The sequence below is a fragment of the Ptiloglossa arizonensis genome, chromosome 13, assembly GCF_051014685.1.
Source record: "Ptiloglossa arizonensis isolate GNS036 chromosome 13, iyPtiAriz1_principal, whole genome shotgun sequence".
Taxonomy (NCBI): Eukaryota; Metazoa; Arthropoda; class Insecta; order Hymenoptera; family Colletidae; genus Ptiloglossa; species Ptiloglossa arizonensis.
Genome location: NC_135060.1, coordinates 8,420,764 through 8,445,153, shown reverse-complemented (window position 1 = coordinate 8,445,153; position 24,390 = coordinate 8,420,764). Strand labels below are relative to the sequence as shown.

The 24,390-nt window shown below is 36.0% G+C and overlaps 2 protein-coding genes across 2 annotated transcripts; both read right to left on the bottom strand.

Moving 5' to 3' along the window:
• Nucleotides 1-20,083: 20,083 nt before the first annotated feature.
• Nucleotides 20,084-22,021, bottom strand: LOC143153654 (odorant receptor 2a-like). Its single transcript, XM_076325072.1, has 6 exons — nt 22,015-22,021; nt 21,716-21,858; nt 21,367-21,474; nt 20,797-20,952; nt 20,285-20,400; nt 20,084-20,210 (listed from the first exon to the last, which is right to left on the bottom strand). The coding sequence occupies exons 1-5, from the start codon at nt 22,019-22,021 to the stop codon at nt 20,347-20,349; spliced, it is 468 nt and encodes a 155-aa protein (XP_076181187.1). The 3' UTR covers nt 20,084-20,210; nt 20,285-20,346.
• A 10-nt stretch (nt 22,022-22,031) lies between these two features.
• On the bottom strand, nt 22,032-23,961 carry LOC143153653 (uncharacterized). Its single transcript, XM_076325071.1, has 5 exons — nt 23,956-23,961; nt 23,169-23,625; nt 22,319-22,598; nt 22,172-22,248; nt 22,032-22,090 (listed from the first exon to the last, which is right to left on the bottom strand). Exons 1-5 carry the CDS (start codon nt 23,959-23,961, stop codon nt 22,032-22,034), a joined length of 879 nt encoding a protein of 292 aa, XP_076181186.1.
• Between the last annotated feature and the right edge of the window lie 429 nt (nt 23,962-24,390).

Below are 24,390 nucleotides of genomic sequence, written 5' to 3'. Positions count from 1 at the left end.
ATTTTTCAAACGTTAATCGTGTTACGACTCGACGGATGATATCTATCGTCTCACCTTCATCGTGTTCCCGCGTGCATCACTCGAGGCTCGAATTCGAACTGCGGATACGCGCGATAAAAAATTTCACTCGACGGTGGTCACCTGGACGAAATCGATACGCGATAATTTCATGTGAGAACCGACGCTCCGGAGTCTGACATCTGTCAAATTACCGTTATTCACTACACGGAGAAGATAATTGATATTACCCGCGGCGTAATCAACTTACCATTGTATTCGAACTCGTTGCAGCTATGTCGTTTCGATTTTCCTACCTTGCTACATTTATCGGTAATTGCACTCGACACACGGTTCGCGATAGGTAGACGTTGAAAAGTTTTGCAATCGTTACGATGTAATTTCTCCCCTGACAATTTACAAACTGTTCAACAGTTCGCGTTCAAGGAACACCGTTGGTACCGCGTTCGTTTTTCCGTGACAATGTATAAAAAAAACTCGAAACGTCGGCTTCAATCGGTCGTTGGATCTTGCGCGAAGAAGAAGTCAATGGACGAGGTGCATTCACGCGATTGCAACATAGTCAGGTGTACCAGAGAGTGAACGACACCACGAGTTTTCGGTAAGTATTATATATTCGAACGATGCAAAGTTGATTTACAGAAGGTGGCTCGTATTTATCGGTTAGCTGTGCCTCTGGATATTGCACAACTCTTCGTGTTCACGCGTTAATATTTATCTAATTTCTTAACTAGTCCAAACATTGGAGCACAGGGGCAAGTGTCATCACCCCCTCTGTGGAAGCCACTTATTCCAGGATAAGATCCACTCTTCGTGATCCTGAAAGGGATGGAATTGAAGTTTAGGGGAACTGAAATTGATGCTGTAAAAAAAAAGGAACATTAAAGGTACTTAGTATTTATTAAAAAAAGAAGCTTTGGACTATTATTAATTATACTAAGACCATTAACTACTAATACCAAGCATGACAAAATTCAGTTAATGTGATTTCGCAATATCTTGATGTTTATTCATTATAATAACTAACAACCGTCGTAGGATCATAGTTTAAACAGTTATTAAGAATATCCTAATATAAATAATGGCTTAAAATATCATTTCGTTGAAATATTCTTTGTTCGCGAAGGAATTTTTCGCTGAGATCCAATTGACATTCTCAAGGCTGCACGTATCGATTATCGATTCACAAGTGTTCATCGCGATGATTTTTCTATCTAAAAAGCTATCAATTTGTTGAAATATTCGTTAGATGTTACAAAGACAATTGAAGTAACCGTAATATAAAATAAATGAATATTTCTCTACATATTGAAATTATAGTTTGTATGTATGCAAATATATTCTGAACCCGCAATTACAAATCCCTGTAACGTGGTAATTGCATGGGTTGCCATCTATTGGAGAAAGGGTTAAACTACACTTAAGGGGTGAAAACACCTGGCGGAGAAACGCTCAAGTTTGTCGAAGAATTGTTCTGACTTTCATTAATAGATGGCGCCAGCGATAGGGAATATCGTTAGAAAGCAGATACTTATCTGTAATGTCGGTAAATAATGTTTGTGGAGTCATCTATTGATGAAGATCAGAACAATTCTTCGACAAACTTGAGCGTTTCTCCGCCAGGTGTTTTCACACCTTAAGTATAGTTGAGCCCTTCCTCCAATAGATGGCAACTTATGTAATTACCACGTTACAGGAGTTTGCAATCGCGTGTTCAGAATATATTTGCATACACACCAACTGTAATTTCGATATGTACAGAAATATTCATTTATTTTACCGCACGGTTACTTCGATTGTCTTTGTTCGATCTAACGAATATTTCAAGAAGTTGATGGTTTTTAAGCCATTATTTATACTAGGACATTGTTAATAATTGTATAATGTATGGTCCTACGACGGTTGTTAATAAATGTGATAAATAAACATCGAGGTATTGCGAAATCTGCGAAGACGAACGGTTTCGGTGAATGTTTGTCCATTTCCGCGATTGTTACCAACAATTATACGTGTTCCCAATATTAATCGAACTATGTGCATCTTATTTATACACCACAAATGAATAAGAAACTTATAGAAATTAATTTTCATCGAGCTTCGATGTTAAAACGTATTTCATAAAATTTTAAAGCATGGAAAGTAATAATTGTTTATTTGGGGCATGAATATAACGTGTGTTTAATTCTTATAATTTATACAATACGCGTAGAAGTTATATTTTTTACTCAAAAGTGTTGAAATTCTATTAATCGCTTTTCTAGGTAGAATAATTATCGTCATGAAGACTTGAGAGTCGATAATCGATATGTCTAACCTTGATTTCGAGGTATTAAAGATTTTTTAAAATATGTAAAGGAAGGCTAAAATGCAGAAAAAAAACGTTATGCTGAATTCGTTTAATTTTACACTTACTCGAAAGATGATACATATAAAAGTTTGTACAGAAATATTTATTTATTTTATCGTACGGTAGGAAATATCATACAAATGCAATTGCTTATACGTGGTATCGGTAATTATCGGTAAATATATTCTGAACCCGCAATTACAATTCCCTGTAACATGGTAATTACATGGGTTGCCATCTATTGGAGAAAGGGTTAAACTACACTTAAGGGATGAAAACACCTGGCGGCAAAACGCTCAAGTTTGTCGAAGAATTGTTCTGACTTTCATCAATAGATGGCGCCAGCGATAGGGAATATCGTTTGAAAGCAGATACTTATCTGTAATGTCGGTAGATAATGCTTGTGGAGCCATCTATTGATGAGGGTCAGAACAATTCTTCGACAAACTTGAGCGTTTTGCCGCCAGGTGTTTTCACCCCTTAAGTGTAGTTTAACCCTTTCTCCAATAGATGGCAACCCATGCAATTACCACGTTACAGGGATTTGTAATTGCGGGTTCAGAATATATTTGCATACATACAAACTATAATTTCGATATGTAGAGAAAGATTCATTTATTTTATCGCACGGTTTCTTCGATTGTATTTGTTCGATCTAACCAAATATTTCAAGAAATTGATGGCTTTTTAGCCATTGTTTATACCGGAACATTGTTAATAATTGTTTAATGTACGGTCCAACGATGGTTGTTAATAATTATGATAAATAAACGTCAAGATATTGCGAAATCTGCGAAGGCGAACGGTTTCGGTGAATGTTTGTTCATTTCCACCATTGTTACTAACATTTATGCATGTTTCCAATACTGATCGAACAATGTGCATCTTATTTATACATTGAAAATGATTAAGTACCTCATCGAAATTAATTTGGATCGAGATTCAAAGTAAAATGTGTTTCGTAAAGTTTTAAAGCAGGGAAAGTAACAATTGTTTATTAAATACATGAATTTAACATTTGTTTAATTCTTATAATTTGCACAATATGCGTAGTAGTTGCATTTCTTATTTAAAATCGCTGAAATTCAATTAATCGCTTTTCTAGATAGAAAAATCATAGCGATGAACACTTGTGAATCGATCATCGATACATGCAGCCTTGAGAATGTCAGTTTGATCTCAACGAAAATTTCATCGCGAGCAATGAATATTCCAACGAAATGATATTTTAAGCCATTATTTATACTAGGACATTGTTAATAATTATTGAAACTATGGTCCTACGACGATTGTTAATAATTATGATGAATAAACGTCAAGATATTGCAAATCTGCGAAGGCGAACGGTTTCGGTGAATGTTTTTTCATTTCCGCGATTGTTACTAACATTTATATGTGCTCCCAATATTAATTGAACAATATGTATCTTATTTATGCATCACAAATGATTAAGAAACTTATAGAAATAAATTTTGATCGAGCTTCGAAGTAAAGAGATGATTCTTAAAGTTTTAAAATATGAAAAGTAATAATTGTCTATAAGATATATCAATGTAACATTTGATTAATACTTGAAAAATCGAAATGCATACCTCCTTGGCGAAAGTGTTCTCCTCATACCAAAGGTTGAAATTCAGACATAAATTTTAGAAAATGTTCGATGTTGGGATTCTTGGTGTCAGGAGTATACGATATGGGAGAAAGTGCCACGATTTCGCGGATTCTTAAAAATGTCGCCAAATTCCAAGATATTCCACGAATTGAGATTCTGTGGGATTTTAGAACGAATTTCTAAACTTCTGCTAAAATTTTTCGCCGATTTTTGGCTTTGGTAACGGAAGGAAATGATACTCGAGAAGGTATTCCTATTCCGGGGATTTTTGGAAATGTCGTCAAATTCCAAAAGTTTCTGCGAATTAAGATTTTGCGTGATTTCCGAATGGATTTCTGAACATTGGCCAAATTTCTCGACGATTTTGAACTTTGGTAATTTAGCAATGTGATAGGATCCGGTTAAGGAATTGGTGGCAAATAATGGGTAAATAGAAGCTTTTGTTGTAACCAAAAATGACTTTATTGAAAGATATCAATACATCGGTGATACAATCTCATTCTTTCGTTTAATTAACATACTCGAGCATTCATACGCACTATAAAAATGTTACTTTTCAAGGTATTCAACTTTTTCTTATCTTAAATAACCATTCTAAATTCGCAGCCAATTAGCTCGATATTACTCGCAGCGAGTAATACCGATTACCAGGTCTCACCACGTGGAGGTTGCTGCGAGCGGAGACCCGGAGAGAGATAGATGGAATCAAAGTTCCATCGATCTCCCTCGACACGCGATACAAACGAAGATACTAAACCAAAGAGATGGAAGGAATCAATGTTCCTTCGATCTCCTCGTTTAGTTCTGCCGAGCAATTACATTATGGAAAAATTAGGCAAAATTGGGAAAGACGCGACACGAACCGTGCAGTTGGTCCTACTAGGTCTATCCCGTTTCCCCTCCGTGGTTCCGATTCCAGAGAAAACGAACGACGCCTACCACTCCCCTAGAGGAGTGCCCCGTTTCTCCATCTTTACGACGAGAGGGTCTTATTTTGGAGGCTTTCACAGGGACCGGCAAAAATGCCTGCTCCTGTGCTCGCAACATGCCCCCTCTGGAAGCGGACACACCGGAAGAGACGGCGATAGACCGTTCGGACTACTTACACGGCCGGCCACTTGCTTGTACAAGAAGCAGTGGTGACCGGACCGAGGAACGAGGAAGCGAGCAAAATTAAGCTAAAGATTGGATAATTGCTTGGCAGATCACAGCCTTAAAACTAACTTATTCTAACTGCAGAGATAGAAGGAATCAATGTTCCTTCGATCTCCTCGTTTAATTCTGCCGAGCAATTACATTATGGAAAAAGTAGGCAAAATTGGGAAATACGCGACACGAACCGTGGAGTTGATCCTACTAGGTCGGTCCCGTTTCCCCTCAGTGGGCCCGATTCTCAAGGAAATGCGCGACGCCGTCCACTCCGTGGAGTGCCCCGTTTCTCCCAACTCCGCGTCAGGAGCCACGCAAGCGTGGGCCTGACTCACGGAGGATGACGAAGAGAGGGTCTTGTGGCACAGGGGCTTCCACAGGGACCGGTGCGAACACCTGCCCCTGTGTTCGCAGCATTTTCTCTCTCAAAGCGGACGCACCAGAAGAGACGGCGATCGAGCGTTCGGTCCACCTCCACGGCCGGTCACTTGCTTATGCAACAAGCAGAGGTGGCCGGACTGAGATACGAGCAAGCGAGCAAAAAGAAGCTAAAGATTGGATAATTGCTCGGCAGATCACAGATATTCGTACATGGTGACCTTAAAACTAACTTCGTCTATACTTAGAATTAACAGTCCCGCGGAGGATGCAATACATCAGTCCTCTTCGTTCTTCGTTCTTCGTTTTCCGATACATCTAAGAGAATGTATCTAAGAGAAACCTAAGGGAAACCTAAAGTCATAACATAATAGAAAATAGAAATGAATTTGGTGAGTGGAAAAAGATAAACATGTCAAAACAAGTAGAAAATAAAATCAGACTACAAATGAAATGAATTTGGTTAGTGGAAAAAAATAAACATGTCAAAACAAGTAGAAATTAAAATCAGAGTACAAATGAAATGAATTAGACAAAGAAACAATTAAAAAAAAAAGAAAGGATCGAGAGAGTGGTCGCCAGTACTGACCACCGCCTACCGGCGGCCAGTACCGGTTACCAGGGTGGGGGGTCCCCCTTCCATAAACCTAAAACGAAGAGATCCGTCCACCTCGGAGGCTCCAGGAACAATGAAATTTTAAACAACCGGAGGCTCCTTATATACCCTCCCCAAGGTGACTTACCGTTTCTTCCATTGTCTTTGTTCGATTTAATCGAAATCTTCGAAGGCGAACGGTTTCGGTGAATGTTTGTTCATTTCCGCGATTGTTACTAACATTTATGCATGTTCCCAATATTGATCGAACAATGTGCATCTTATTTATGTATTGCAATTAATTAAGAAACTTATAGAAATTGATTTTGATCGAGTTTCAAAGTAAAAACGTGTTTCGTAAAGTTTTAAAGCATGGAAATTAACAATTGTTCGTTAGATACATTAATTTAACATTTGTTTAATTCTTATAATTTATAGAATACGCGTAGAAGTTGTACTTTTTACATATAAGTGCCGAAATTCAATTAATCGCTTTTTTAGAAAGAAAAATCATCGCGACGAAGACTTGTGAATCGATAATCGATACCTGTAGCCTTGAAAATGTCAGTTGGATCTCAGCGAAAAATTCCTTCGCGAACAAAGAATATTTCAACGAAATGATATTTTAAGCCATTATTTATACTAGGACATTGTTAATAATTGTCTAATGTATGGTCCTAAGACGGTAGTTAATAAATATGATAAATAAACATCGAGATATTGCGAAATCTGCGAAGACGAACGGTTTCGATGAATGTTTGTCCATTTCCGCGATTGTTACTAACATTTATGCATGTTCCCAATATTGATCGAACAATGTGCATCTTATTTATGTATTGCAATCAATTAAGAAACTTATAGAAATTGATTTTGATCGATACTCGATGTTAAAACGTGTTTCGTAAAGTTTTCAAGCACGGAATGTAACAATTGTTCATTAAATACATTAATTTAACATTTATTTAATTCTTATAATTTACACAATACGCGTAGAAGTTGTGTTTTTTACATAAAAGTGCCGAAATTCAATTAATCGCTTTTTTAGATAGAAAAATCATCGCGATGAAGACTTGTGAATCGATAATCGATACCTGTAGCCTTGAAAATGTCAGTTGGATCTCAGCGAAAAATTCCTTCGCGAACAAAGAATATTTCAACGAAATGATATTTTAAGCCATTATTTATACTAGGACATTGTTAATAATTGTCTAAAGTATGGTCCTACGACGGTTGTTAATAAATATGATAAATAAACATCGAGATATTGCGAAATCTGCGAAGGCGAACGGTTTCGGTGAATGTTTGTTCATTTCCGCGATTGTTACTAACATTTATGCATGTTCCCAATATTGATCGAACAATGTGCATCTTATTTATGTATTGCAATCAATTAAGAATCTTATAGAAATTGATTTTGATCGAGAATCGATGTTAAAACGTGTTTCGTAAAGTTTTAAAGCATGGAAAGTAACAATTGTTCATTAGATACATTAATTTAACATTTGTTTAATTCTTATAATTTATACAATACCCGTAGATGTTGTATTTTTTACATAAAAGTGCCGAAATTCAATTAATCGCTTTTTTAGAAAGAAAAATCATCGCGATGAAGACTTGTGAATCGATAATCGATATCTGTAGCCTTGAAAATGTCAGTTGGATCTCAGCGAAAAATTCCTTCGCGAACAAATAATATTTTAACGAAATGATATTTTAAGCCATTATTTATACTAGGACATTGTTAATAATTGTCTAATGTATGGTCCTAAGACGGTAGTTAATAAATATGATAAATAAACATCGAGATATTGCGAAATCTGCGAAGACGAACGGTTTCGATGAATGTTTGTCCATTTCCGCGATTGTTACTAACATTTATGCATGTTCCCAATATTGATCGAACAATGTGCATCTTATTTATGTATTGCAATCAATTAAGAATCTTATAGAAATTGATTTTGATCGATACTCGATGTTAAAGCGTGTTTCGTAAAGTTTTCAAGCACGGAATGTAACAATTGTTCATTAAATACATTAATTTAACATTTATTTAATTCTTATAATTTACACAATACGCGTAGAAGTTGTGTTTTTTACATAAAAGTGCCGAAATTCAATTAATCGCTTTTTTAGATAGAAAAATCATCGCGATGAAGACTTGTGAATCGATAATCGATACCTGTAGCCTTGAAAATGTCAGTTGGATCTCAGCGAAAAATTCCTTCGCGAACAAAGAATATTTCAACGAAATGATATTTTAAGCCATTATTTATACTAGGACATTGTTAATAATTGTCTAAAGTATGGTCCTACGACGGTTGTTAATAAATATGATAAATAAACATCGAGATATTGCGAAATCTGCGAAGGCGAACGGTTTCGGTGAATGTTTGTTCATTTCCGCGATTGTTACTAACATTTATGCATGTTCCCAATATTGATCGAACAATGTGCATCTTATTTATGTATTGCAATCAATTAAGAATCTTATAGAAATTGATTTTGATCGAGAATCGATGTTAAAACGTGTTTCGTAAAGTTTTAAAGCATGGAAAGTAACAATTGTTCATTAGATACATTAATTTAACATTTGTTTAATTCTTATAATTTATACAATACCCGTAGATGTTGTATTTTTTACATAAAAGTGCCGAAATTCAATTAATCGCTTTTTTAGAAAGAAAAATCATCGCGATGAAGACTTGTGAATCGATAATCGATATCTGTAGCCTTGAAAATGTCAGTTGGATCTCAGCGAAAAATTCCTTCGCGAACAAATAATATTTTAACGAAATGATATTTTAAGCCATTATTTATACTAGGACATTGTTAATAATTGTCTAAAATATGGTCCTACGACGGTTGTCAATAAATATGATAAATAAACATCGAGATATTGCGAAATCTGCGACGACGAACGGGTCGATGAATGTTTGTCCATTTCCGTGATTGTTACTAACATTTATGCATGTTCCCAATATTGATCGAACAATGTGCATCTTATTTATGTATTGCAATCAATTAAGAATCTTATAGAAATTGATTTTGATCGATACTCGATGTTAAAGCGTGTTTCGTAAAGTTTTCAAGCATGGAATGTAACAATTGTTCATTAAATACATTAATTTAACATTTATTTAATTCTTATAATTTACACAATACGCGTAGAAGTTGTGTTTTTTACATAAAAGTGCCGAAATTCAATTAATCGCTTTTTTAGATAGAAAAATCATCGCGATGAAGACTTGTGAATCGATAATCGATACCTGTAGCCTTGAAAATGTCAGTTGGATCTCAGCGAAAAATTCCTTCGCGAACAAAGAATATTTCAACGAAATGATATTTTAAGCCATTATTTATGGTAGGACATTCTTAATAATTGTCTAAAGTATGGTCCTGCGACGGTTGTTAATAAATATGATAAATAAAAATCGAGATATTGCGAAATCTGCGAAGGCGAACGGTTTCGGTGAATGTTTGTTCATTTCCGCGATTGTTACTAACATTTATGCATGTTCCCAATATTGATCGAACAATGTGCATCTTATTTATGTATTGCAATCAATTAAGAATCTTATAGAAATTGATTTTGATCGATACTCGATGTTAAAACGTGTTTCGTAAAGTTTTAAAGCATGGAAAGTAACAATTGTTCATTAGATACATTAATTTAACATTTGTTTAATTCTTATAATTTATACAATACGCGTAGAAGTTGTATTTTTTACATAAAAGTGCCGAAATTCAATTAATCGCTTTTTTAGAAAGAAAAATCATCGCGATGAAGACTGGTGAATCGATAATCGATATCTGTAGCCTTGAAAATGTCAGTTGGATCTCAGCGAAAAATTCCTTCGCGAACAAATAATATTTTAACGAAATGATATTTTATGCCATTATTTATGGTAGGACATTCTTAATAATTGTCTAAAGTATGGTCCTGCGACGGTTGTTAATAAATATGATAAATAAAAATCGAGATATTGCGAAATCTGGGAAGGCGAATTGCTTTAGCGAATGTTTATGTCTCTAGGCGACTGTTATAAACATTTTTGCACGTTCCGAACTTTTATGTTACAGTATGTGAATTAAATTTTATCGAAAAATTTAACTAAGAGTTTGGTATACACATATTTCTCGATTTTTTATGAAAATTAACATTTGTAAACTAATTAATAGTTTGCACTGCAAAAGTTGGGAATATCAATGTTACAAAATGCATTTTCTTTTGCATTGTAAATGAATAATTTGCTTATAAAGATTAATTTAGTTTGCAAATCGTGAAATATATGAATATCAATATTTTACTTTCATTTTCGATAACAATTAATTTCTGAAAACTAACTAATGATTTATGATGCCTAAATATGATGCACATTGTTCGACCAATATTAGGAACATGCATAAATGTTAATAACAATCGCGGAAATAAACAAACATTCACCGAAACCGTTCGCTTTCGAAGATTTCGCAATATCTCGATGTTTATTTATCATATTAATTAACAACCGTCGTAGGACCATACTTTAGACAATTATTAACAATGTTCTAGTATAAATAATGACTTAATATATCATTTCGTTGAAATATTCTTTGTTCGCGATGGAATTGTTGTTATTGAGATCAAACCGACATTGTCAAGGCTGGAAATGTTTATCGATTCACAAACGTCCATCACGATGATTTTTCTACCTAGAAAAGCGATTAATTGAATTTCGACGCTTTTACTTAAAGAATACAGCTTCCACGCGTAATACGAAAATTATAAGAACGAAACAAATATTAAATTAATGTATCTAATAAACAATTGTTACTTTCCATGCTTTAAAACTTTACGAAACACGTTTTAACATCGATTCTCGATCACAATTAATTTCTGAAAACTAACTAATGATTTATGATGCCTAAATATGATACACATTGTTCGATCAATATTAGGAACATGCATAAATGTTAGTAACAATCGCGGAAATAAACAAACATTCACTGAAACCGTTCACCTTCGCAGATTTCGCAATATCTCGATGTTTATTTATCATATTTATTAACAACCGTCGTAGGACCATACTTTAGACAATTATTAACAATGTCCTAGTATAAATAATGGCCTAAAATATCATTTCGTTGAAATATTCTTTGTTCGCGAAGGAATTTTTCGCTGAGATCCAACTGACATTTTCAAGGCTACAGGTATCGATTATCGATTCACAAGTCTTCATCGCGATGATTTTTCTATCTAAAACAGCGATTAATTGAATTTCGGCACTTTTATGTAAAAAACACAACTTCTACGCGTATTGTGAAAATTATAAGAATTAAAAAAATGTTAAATTAATGTATTTAATGAACAATTGTTACATTCCGTGCTTAAAAACTTTACGAAACACGTTTTAACATCGAGTATCGATCAAAATCAATTTCTATAAGATTCTTAATTAATTGCAATACATAAATAAGATGCACATTGTTCGATCAATGTTGGGAACATGCATAAATGTTAGTAACAATCGCGGAAATGGACAAACATTCATCGAAACCGTTCGTCTTCGCAGATTTCGCAATATCTCGATGTTTATTTATCATATTTATTAACAACCGTCTTAGGACCATACATTAGACAATTATTAACAATGTCCTAGTATAAATAATGGCTTAAAATATCATTTCGTTGAAATATTCTTTGTTCGCGAAGGAATTTTTCGCTGAGATCCAACTGACATTTTCAAGGCTACAGGTATCGATTATCGATTCACAAGTCTTCATCGCGATGATTTTTCTTTCTAAAAAAGCGATTAATTGAATTTCGGCACTTATATGTAAAAAGTACAACTTCTACGCGTATTCTATAAATTATAAGAATTAAACAAATGTTAAATTAATGTATCTAACGAACAATTGTTAATTTCCATGCTTTAAAACTTTACGAAACACGTTTTACTTTGAAACTCGATCAAAATCAATTTCTATAAGTTTGTTAATTAATTGCAATACATAAATAAGATGCACATTGTTCGATCAATATTGGGAACATGCATAAATGTTAGTAACAATCGCGGAAATGGACAAACATTCACCGAAACCGTTCGCCTTCGAAGATTTCGCAATATCTCGATGTTTATTTATCATATTTATTAACAACCGTCTTAGGACCATACATTAGACAATTATTAACAATGTCCTAGTATAAATAATGGCTTAAAATATCATTTCGTTGAAATATTCTTTGTTCGCGAAGGAATTTTTCGCTGAGATCCAACTGACATTTTCAAGGCTACAGGTATCGATTATCGATTCACAAGTCTTCGTCGCGATGATTTTTCTTTCTAAAAAAGCGATTAATTGAATTTCGGCACTTATATGTAAAAAGTACAACTTCTACGCGTATTCTATAAATTATAAGAATTAAACAAATGTTAAATTAATGTATCTAACGAACAATTGTTAATTTCCATGCTTTAAAACTTTACGAAACACGTTTTACTTTGAAACTCGATCAAAATCAATTTCTATAAGTTTCTTAATTAATTGCAATACATAAATAAGATGCACATTGTTCGATCAATATTGGGAACATGCATAAATGTTAGTAACAATCGCGGAAATGAACAAACATTCACCGAAACCGTTCGCCTTCGAAGATTTCGATTAAATCGAACAAAGACAATGGAAGAAACGGTAAGTCACCTTGGGGAGGGTATATAAGGAGCCTCCGGTTGTTTAAAATTTCATTGTTCCTGGAGCCTCCGAGGTGGACGGGTCTCTTCGTTTTAGGTTTATGGAAGGGGGGACCCCCCACCCTGGTAACCGGTACTGGCCGCCGGTAGGCGGTGGTCAGTACTGGCGACCACTCTCTCGATCCTTTCTTTTTTTTTTAATTGTTTCTTTGTCTAATTCATTTCATTTGTACTCTGATTTTAATTTCTACTTGTTTTGACATGTTTATTTTTTTCCACTAACCAAATTCATTTCATTTGTAGTCTGATTTTATTTTCTACTTGTTTTGACATGTTTATCTTTTTCCACTCACCAAATTCATTTCTATTTTCTATTATGTTATGACTTTAGGTTTCCCTTAGGTTTCTCTTAGATACATTCTCTTAGATGTATCGGAAAACGAAGAACGAAGAACGAAGAGGACTGATGTATTGCATCCTCCGCGGGACTGTTAATTCTAAGTATAGACGAAGTTAGTTTTAAGGTCACCATGTACGAATATCTGTGATCTGCCGAGTAATTATCCAATCTTTAGCTTCTTTTTGCTCGCTTGCTCGTATCTCAGTCCGGCCACCTCTGCTTGTTGCATAAGCAAGTGACCGGCCGTGGAGGTGGACCGAACGCTCGATCGCCGTCTCTTCTGGTGCGTCCGCTTTGAGAGAGAAAATGCTGCGAACACAGGGGCAGGTGTTCGCACCGGTCCCTGTGGAAGCCCCTGTGCCACAAGACCCTCTCTTCGTCATCCTCCGTGAGTCAGGCCCACGCTTGCGTGGCTCCTGACGCGGAGTTGGGAGAAACGGGGCACTCCACGGAGTGGACGGCGTCGCGCATTTCCTTGAGAATCGGGCCCACTGAGGGGAAACGGGACCGACCTAGTAGGATCAACTCCACGGTTCGTGTCGCGTATTTCCCAATTTTGCCTACTTTTTCCATAATGTAATTGCTCGGCAGAATTAAACGAGGAGATCGAAGGAACATTGATTCCTTCTATCTCTGCAGTTAGAATAAGTTAGTTTTAAGGCTGTGATCTGCCAAGCAATTATCCAATCTTTAGCTTAATTTTGCTCGCTTCCTCGTTCCTCGGTCCGGTCACCACTGCTTCTTGTACAAGCAAGTGGCCGGCCGTGTAAGTAGTCCGAACGGTCTATCGCCGTCTCTTCCGGTGTGTCCGCTTCCAGAGGGGGCATGTTGCGAGCACAGGAGCAGGCATTTTTGCCGGTCCCTGTGAAAGCCTCCAAAATAAGACCCTCTCGTCGTAAAGATGGAGAAACGGGGCACTCCTCTAGGGGAGTGGTAGGCGTCGTTCGTTTTCTCTGGAATCGGAACCACGGAGGGGAAACGGGATAGACCTAGTAGGACCAACTGCACGGTTCGTGTCGCGTCTTTCCCAATTTTGCCTAATTTTTCCATAATGTAATTGCTCGGCAGAACTAAACGAGGAGATCGAAGGAACATTGATTCCTTCCATCTCTTTGGTTTAGTATCTTCGTTTGTATCGCGTGTCGAGGGAGATCGATGGAACTTTGATTCCATCTATCTCTCTCCGGGTCTCCGCTCGCAGCAACCTCCACGTGGTGAGACCTGGTAATCGGTATTACTCGCGACGAACAATAATTCTTCCTCGCGGGTAGTACCGAGCTAATTGGCTGCGAATTTAAAATATTATATTAATGAAATTTTTGTTAATTGAAATGGATTAAGAAGAACATCATTGTTTGGTGACTGGTATCCACAGAAACTTGTGGGAAGGAAGGGCAGAACTCTGAAGTACTAAAAAAAAATGTAAACCTTATTTACGCAAAGCAGATGCCCCTTAATAATTCCTAAATTCGACCATATGCTCGATAATCTTTGGGTTACAAATGTTCCAAATGTATGGAACTCATATTTTCAACTTTATGACACGATAAAAGAAGTAAGAAAATAAAGAGGCGTTCAATAACATTCATTATAATAATATCGATTACAGTAAAACGCTACATGGATAATGTAACGGGTCTGGAAAGACTCGAGAAACGCAATGGGGTTAACGAGTGCAAAGAGGTTTCTTAAATATGTCTTCCACAGTATAAATTGCCATAAAATGGCAATATATAACAATATTTACTAGGGCATTTAGTACCTGCAATAAAAATTTCACTGTTATAAATAAATGTAAAAGAAGGGAAAAGAAATATGACATATTCAAAATATTTAGAAGGATTTTCTACTTTTCCGAATTTTTCAAGTCATTATGACCGGAAAGTATCTTACAAGGTACAATTTCAATCTTATACATTTTACGTCATTCCATAAATTCCATGCACCAATACAAGTATTTGAATGTTTCGCATGGGAATCAATAAGCAGTGCAAGTCTTTCGAATTTCTTACGATTGACACTACTTTCCTTATAGTTGGATACTCGTTGTCGTAATATACCAAATCTGTTCTGCGAAAGTTCGTTTTGCATTAGAACGTACACTCACTTAGATGTGTCACAAACTTAGGTTACATCGTACTCACACACAGTATATGCACACTTCGTATCCGCGTACTTTCACACTAAATCCATGCATTGTAGGGCGTTATGTGATCCTAGCGCGTAACATGGACAGGCCCGCCACCGAGGTCTTGATAAGCTATTCAGAAATTAAATCATTGCGTCAGTCAGTAGTTGAGACATGTACATAATAGCATTAGATGGTAACAGTATCTTATTTTACTTTTATGCAATTCGTGACGTTAAGGTGAAACAATTCAAACTCGATACATTTTGTTTCTGAACCAAAATAACGACTAAATTTTCCAACTAGATAATTAAGAGAAATACGTATTGATCAAAGTGAACAATTATGCATACCTCGGTAAAACCGAAAAGTGAAAAGACATAGAATTTTCCGGCCGTCATATCCGACGACTTTTGTCCATTCATCATACATATAAGCAGTGTTTTTCTACCATTGTTCGTCAGTTCTGGCCAGTTAATCTCGTACAATGCTTCGCCCATGACCTTCGACTACACATTATCATTGCCTTAATACTTTGCACATAGTATGTAGAGAGAAAGAAATATCGAGTCATATTGGATCAAATGTTTTAAATAATTATTTCTTGTAAATCCTACGATTACATCGATAAACAAAGATTATCTCACCTCGACTGTAAACTAATATTTCTTTCTACTTACCATGTATGGTCGCATCGATGTAAAACTCTTAGACATTGCAATAAATTATAAGAAAATATACGTGCTACCGATACCCATTGTAAACACAATACAATTAAAGAAATTCAATACCTTCTCGTACAATTCGAAGAAATAATTATGGACCTAGCATACGTACCTCGTGGACCAATTGTTCACCGATGTAGGAGAGTATGTATAACGATGCAGTCACGACAAAACTATATAGAAGGAAACTGGATGCAGCCACCGGGTCTGTACCACTTTTCTGGAAAATGTGATAAATATTCGTGAGAATACACGTACATTAAGATTCCATTATTACGATGTAACTTTAAATATGATTATTCTAGTTCATCGACTTTGAAGAGATCGACGATCTGAATTTTATCGATATTTCTGTTAAATTTTTCAAAGCATGGTGCATGAAATCGAGGAGTTCACGAAAGCTACAACTTAATTGTTGGTTTCGTTTAATTAATTCATCTCTATTAAGCAGATTGATTTACGTACGATTAGCATAAGATACATTGCGAGGCCTAGTCGGACGCAAAAACCCAGAAGGTCTACTAGAAGAATCATACGAAAACATTCGTCTATACATTGCGCCGACCTGCAAAGCACGGATATGATGCAATCATAAAGACTGTGAATACTAGTACGTAAAATTAACATATTCGTATAAATGTTGAAATATGTTTTCTGTCTGTAGATAATACGAAAATTTTTTAATCAAAATAATTTGAAGAAATTCTTTTAACAAAGCCTTTATGGTACAGGAAGTACCATATCTGTAACTTTAGGTAATTTTTATCACAATATAAAGAAGACGTTAAATAATTTTCGTAAAAAAAGAATTTATATTCTTCTAATCTCAAAATCCAGTGATACCTATGTATAAAAATATCCTTATACACAATAACCTCCATTGTACCAAACAATTTAATCAAATATGTCATTATTTTAAATCTATGTTCTGCTAATACCTAAATTACTCTACATCGCATTCTTTTTTACATTTGTTCGATAATTTTTAAACTTACAAACTTCTAGTAGCAGTATATTCGTGCATATTTAAATAGAGTTAATCGAATAGTACTATACTTACTCTTTCAGCTGCAAATGCGATTTCACTATCTGTTTGATGTTGTTATTGAAACATTCCGCCGACATCGTGGACATATTTCGGATGCGATAGGCTAAAATGGCGAATTTCGCGCAAACGTGCATCACCATGGTGAAAATCAAACAAATTTCGGATGTGTGGAACACTCCCGAGTATATAACAGGGCATAGAAACAGGTACACCAAACCGTAGATTCGAGGTTCCTTGTATCCGAAAAAAATGTGTGCCCGGAAGGGCAGTTGATAGGGACTTGTACTGTTATCTGTCGAAATATACGAAGAACACGTTTCAAAACTTGAAACTTCGAAATGATCAAAATCAATGCTCCGTGTTTTCTCAACAAAGAGAACATTTTAAACGTTCGTATTTTTCTACAGTCGATTCATTGATCAAGTTTTTGACCAATAGATACGTGTACACAAAAATATTTCGTTTCTATAAAAATGGAAGAGTGGCCCAAATTTTCAAGCAGTGGTATAGTATTTGAAAATGAACGATCGAGTGCCCTTTAGTAGAGCGTCTTTCGTTCTAGATTGCACACAATTACTATCGTTTGGTACCGGGTTAGCCTTGGTGTGAGTTAACTTCAACAACGTTGGTTAATTCGTTCTCTTTGTTTGTATACCTAAATGAGAAGTAGCGAGCAAGTGTATCAAAGGACGGAGATACTGCAGAACAAGCGTGGTCACCGACACCATTAGCATGTATTTGCTAACGTTATAGGACAGGCTATTGTACTTAAGGTATAAACGTTTCTCCTCGTTGTTTTCGTAGATCGTATTGTCCGCGATCTCTCTCTTCATCGCGACGATCGTGTGCTCCAACTGCTTACTACACCGGACTATAATAAGTACGATGTAAATCCCCACATTCAAAAAAACTTCCATCATGCTTACTATCAGCATATCGAAATTATCCAAATGATCGCATATATCCCAGATCCCCATGACTATCAATTGACCAAAGTAGAGCATCGTTAATATGAACAATAGATACCCACGTTGCTGTGGCCACACCCCGCTCAATGAAAAAATGCGTTCACTGAACACGAGGGCATTTTTTAATTCGTTCGCATCGTCGTCCTACAACATTAGTAAAAAACTATTTCCACGCGAGAGGAAAAGCAAAAACAACTCGAGAGTTGCAACATGAGAAACGTCTATTCGCGAATGGTCCCGTAACTATGTCCACGAGTCGTTGAAACTATAAACATTTTCGTTCCTTAAACTGTTCCTCAATGGTTACCATTTTTCAGAACACTTTTTTAATAAATATGCTGATTCAATCGAAGAAATAGACGTTTCGTATGCTACAACGAAGTAGAAAATAATCGCTCGACTCACTCTCATCGCGGTCTATCGTCCGATTAATCGACTTTCGAACATAAATTACGATAGTGGGACGGTTACTTCCATTCGAAAGCTGTGTACCTGCGCGCGTTCAATGAATAATAATTTGATATAAAAATTGATGCACACGTGTGCTTAACTGCCAACGTGGTCGCGAAGGTAACCGAATTCTTGAGTACTTTACCTATGAATTATTTTGCGTTAGATTTCTATATTGGCGCTTATACCTCGCTGCCTGTATGGATAATTTTGTTTAAAACGATTTACGTCCCGTGCTTCAGTGTACGCGATTATGTTTGACCATCGTATATCTCGTCGTGCACACATCGAAACGATGATACAAAATCGAACGGTAATTTTTCTTTCAAAACTTGAACGGTTACCGATTCTACCGTACCATATATTTTTAATGTTATAATTCGAAGGAAAAAGTTTCGGATCGATACGTAATCACGTCAAAATCTATTAGATGGGAAAAGAGACCGCTAGCGATGACTCGAGACACGAGCACAATATTGGTTTTTCTTGCAATTCCTTTCATCGATATTATATGAGATGGTCGTGCCGTCTAGTCTGAAATGTCTCGTTATAAGTAGTATCGGTGTCGTTCAACGATAATCCTGGCTAAAATTTGGATCCATTTGACGATTATTTTGACAACCCTCTGAAATTAGTGGATTTAAAACTCTGAAAGAAGTGGAATTGAGGCTCTGGAAGAAGTGGAATTGAGGCTCTGGAAGAAGTGGAATTGAGGCTCTGGAAGAAGTGAAATTGAAGTCTAGAGAAAGTGGAATTGGTGTTGCGGAGGATGTGGAAATGAAACTCTGAAAGGGGTGGAATTGAAGTTTAGGGAAACTGAAATTGAAGCTGTAGAAAAAGGCGAATTGAAGAAATACAAATAAACCTCTGTAAGAATTGGAATTAAAACTCCGAAAGAAATGGAATATAACGCTAAAAAAAGAAATTTTCATTGTCGATGTTATTATAATTTGTAAGGGATCGATGTAATAGTCATTTAAAAACTGTTCAAGAAACGGAGAAAAATATTACCGACGATTACTCGAGACGCAAGTATGATGTTAAATTTTTTTTTAATTAATTTGCATCCTATTGGTAGTAGACGATAAAGTGAAACATTTCGCAGTTCTCTCTACGGTGGAAGAAACATTCGAGCAAAAAGTAATGCGTATCGAAATTTCATTCGAACTAATTTGCTTATCCTTGTGCAATTTCGGGGAAAAATTTGTCTCCATTTATACGTGAGTAACTAACAATAAGTATATTTTATCAGTGTGTTCTGTGAAAGATGGGAAGAAAGTTCGTCTAACATTTTCTAAATTTATTGTGTACATTTTCTGTTGTACAATCAATACACGAATCTACACGAACCGCCCGCTTATACATACTATTTGCACCACGACCATTTCAACGACGAAAATTGATGTTCATATACTATTTCATATATTGCAAAGTATGTATTAGTTACTTAAAGGCAAGAAAATACGACATATTCCAAATATTTAGAAGGATTTTCTACTTTTCCAAGTTTTTCAAGTCATTGTGACTGGAAAGTATCTTACAAGGTACAATTTCAATTTTATACATTTTACGTCATTCCATAACTCCCATACACCAATACAAGTATTTGAATGTTTCGCATGGGAATCAATAAGCAGTGCAAGTCTTTCGAATTTCTTACGATTGATACTACTATCCTTATAGTTGGATACTCGTTGTCATAATATTCCAAATCTGTTCTGCGAAAGTACGTTTTCCATTAGAATCTGCGATCACCTAGATGTCACACAATTTTTGGGTACATTGTACTCACACATAGTATACGCACACTTGACACCAGCGTGCTTCCACACTAAATGCGTACACTGTGGGGAATTATGTTATCCTGGCGCGTAGCATGGATAGGCACGCCATAGAAGTCTTTACAAGCTGTTTACAAATGAAATCATTGAGTTAGTAACTGTTTGCTTGTTCGAAAAGTGATTTTGTTTCTTTTTTTTTTTGGGGGTGAAAGTGAAACATAATTTTTTTCGAGTGTATAAACATTTTATTAATATATTCTCCACTTTTGGAAAACGAAATCACTTTCCGAACAACCGAGTATACGGTTGCGACTACAAACTATAACTATATAACAAAATATTATATTCGTACAGCAGCATTAAAAGGTAACAGTATTTTATATTATTTGTACGCAGTTTGTGACGTTAAGGTGAAATGATTCAAACGGAGTATATTCTGCTTTTGGTCCAAAATAACGACTAAATTTTCTAACTAAATGATTAAGACAGATACGAATCGATCATAGTGAACAATTATGTGTACCTGGGTAAAACCGAAAAGTGAGAACACATAGAATTTTCCAGCTGTCATATCCGACGATTTTTGTCCATTCATCAAACATATAAGCAATGCTTTTCTACCATTGTTCGTCAGTTCTGGCCAGTTGATGTCGTAAAATGCTTCGCCCACGATCTTCGTCTACATATTACCATTTTTTAACACTTTGCACGTGGTAAATGGAATTATTAGAGATAACGAGTATTGCAGAGAGAAAGAAATAATTTTAAACAGTTAGTCGTCATAAATCATACGATTACATCGATGAACGAAAATTACACGATAACCTCGATTTACTCGATAAATTTAATTTTACTCAAAAATTACTAGTATACCGTTTTATTTATTCGGAGAATATCGAACTCATCTTAACTGTGAACTAGTATTTCTTTCTACCTACAATATATGGTCACACTATAAAATCACAATTCTAAGAAAACATACGTGCCACCGACAAGCTTTATAAATCACAAAACACTTAGAAAAATTGAATACCTTCTTGTAAAATTGAAAGAAATGTCCAAGAAGAAATACTTGTGTACCTAGCATACGTACCTCGTGGACCAATTGTTCACCGATATAGGAGAGCACGTATAAGGAAGCAGTCACGACAAAGCTATACAGAAGGAAACTGGATGCAGCCACCGAGTCTGTACCAAATTTCTGAAAAATGTGGTAAATATTTCTGCGGATACACGTATTCAATTCATTATTACGACGTAATTTCAAGTACGAAACTTGATGCAATTAATCGATTATTGGGACGAAGATCAACAAGCTGAATTTTATCGATATTTGTCTCAAATTTTACCAAAGAATGGGAAATGAAATCGGCGAGTCCACGAAAGCTACAAATTGTCTGTTTTGTCTAATTAATTCTAATTAAATAGATTATTTTACATACGATTAGCGCAAGATACATTGCAAGGCCCAATCTGACGCAGAAACCCAGAAGGTCGACCAAAAGAATCATACGAAAACATTCATCTATAATTTGCGTCGACCTGCAATGCACAGATTTGTTGCAAATCGTAAAGACTGCAGATCCTAGAACGTAAAATTAACATATTCGTATAAATGCTGCAATATATTTTCTACCTACAGAAAATACGAAAATTCTTTTAATCGAAATAATTTTGTATAAATTCTTTTTAAAAGAGCCTTTATGACACAGGAAGAACTATCTTTAGCGTAATTTTTTACGCAACATGAAGCCAACGTTAAATAATTTTCGTTAAAATGAATTTATATTCTTCTAATCTTGAAACCCCAGTGATACCTATGTATAAAAATATCTTTACACAGGATGACATCCATTGTACCGTACAATTTAAACAAATTTCTCTTTAACATTCATTACTTTGAATCTTTGCACCGGTAATACCTAAATTATCCTGTATCGAATTCCTTTTTACATTTTTTTCGATAATTTTTAATCTTGCAAACATCTCGCAGCAGTATATTCGAATACGCGTAATTGGAGTTAATCGAATAGTACTATACTTACTCTTTCAGCTGCAAATGCGATTCCACGATCTTTTTGATCCCGTTATTGAAACACTCCACCGACATCGTGGACATATTTCGTATACGGTAAGCTAGAATGGCGTATTTCGCGCAAACGTGCATCACCAAGGTGAAAATCAAACCGATTTCGGATACGTGGAACACTCCCAAGTATATAACAGGGCATAGACACAAGTACACCAGACCGTAGATTCGGGGTTCCTTGTAATCGAAAAAAATGTGTGCCCGGAAGGGCAGTTGATAGGGAATTGTACTGTTATCTGTCGAAATATACGAAGGACACGTGTCAAAGCTTGTAACTTCGAACCGAACGAACTCGATGCTCCATGTTTTCTCAACGAAGAGCACTTCGTAAACGTTCGTATTAATCTACAGACTATTTACCATCTGCAAAATCTTTAATCTTCTATCATACTTGAGCAATGTACTCCCGACCCGATAGAGTCCAATTTTTAACCAATAGATACATGTACGCAAGAAAATTTGTTTTCTGTGAAAATCGAGTAATGCCTCGAATACTCAAGCAGCGGTATAATTTTTCAAAAATGAATCGTCTGATGCGCATTACTGAAGCATCTTTCGTTCAATTGGGTCATCCGGAGAATCATTTCCTTTTTTTTTTTGATAAAAACAAAACACGATTTTTTTCAAATGTACAAACATTTCACCAAATTATATACTCTCCATTTTGGAAAACGAAGTGACTATCCGAACAACCTGATAGATTGTACGCAATATGCACGAACGATCGCTCGATCATTTGTAATTTCTATTGTTTCGAAGAGTGAACTTCGACAACGTTGGTTAATTCTTTCTCTTTGTTTGTATACCTAGATGAGAAGCAGCGAGCAAGTGTATCAAAGGACGTAGATACTGGAGAACAAGCGTGGTCATCGACGACATCACGATGTATTTGCTAACTTTATACGACACGCTATTGTACCCGAGATACAGACGTTTCTCCTCGTTGTTCTCGTAGATCGTATCGTCCGCGATCTCTCTCTTCATCGCGACGATCGTCGGCTCCAATTGCTTGCTGCACCGTACCATTATGAATACGATGTAGATCCCCGTGGTCAGAATCACTTCCATCGAGCTCACTATCAGCAACTCGAAATTATCCAGATGATCGCACACGTCCCAGAACTCCATGACTATCAGTTGACCGAAGTACAGCATCGTGAACACGAACAACAGGTTCCCCGGTTTCTCGGGCCACACCCCGCTCAATGCAAAAATACGTTCACTGAACACGAGGGCGTTCTTTAATTCGTTCTCGTGGTCGTCCTACAACATTAGTGAAAAAAACTATTTCCACGCGAGAGGAAAAGCAAAAACAACTCGAGGGTTGCAACATGAGAAACGTCTATTCGCGAATGGTCCCGTAACTATGTCCACGAGTCCTTGAAACCGTAAACATTTGCGTTATTTAAACAGGGTCTCGAATTTTTCGAATTTTTCAAATAATAGCGTGTCGTTCGAATGAAACTCAGAACCGTGACTATCGTAATCCAAGTGCACGTCCACTGAAAGATTTTGAAATTTGCCAATTGAATCGAAAAAAAAATAGACGTTTCCTACGACGACAACAAAGTAGAAAAGAATCGCTCGTCTCACTCTCATCGTACTCCACTCGTCCGATTAATTGGCTTTCGAACGTAAATCGACGGTAACTTACGTTCGAAAACGGTGTACCTGCGCCGCGTTCAATAAATAATAATTTTACACGAGAATCGATGCACCCGCGTACTTAACCGTTGATCGTCGAAGGAAGAGGTAATTGAATTTTTCAATACTTCGTCGATGAATTATTTTTCATTGAACTTCTATATTCGCGCTTGAACACGATGCAAATTGCGAACGCTTCGTAAATTTTTAAACGCGTAGATCGCGATCACTGTACGGTTAATTTCGTTTAGGACGACTCGAGTTCTGTGTTTCGGTGTATTATCTTTCGTCATCGTGTGTCCTGTCGTGCGCACGTTGAAACAATGATAAAAAGTCGAACGAGTAATTGTTCTTTCGGAAGTTGAACGATCGTCGATTCTACCT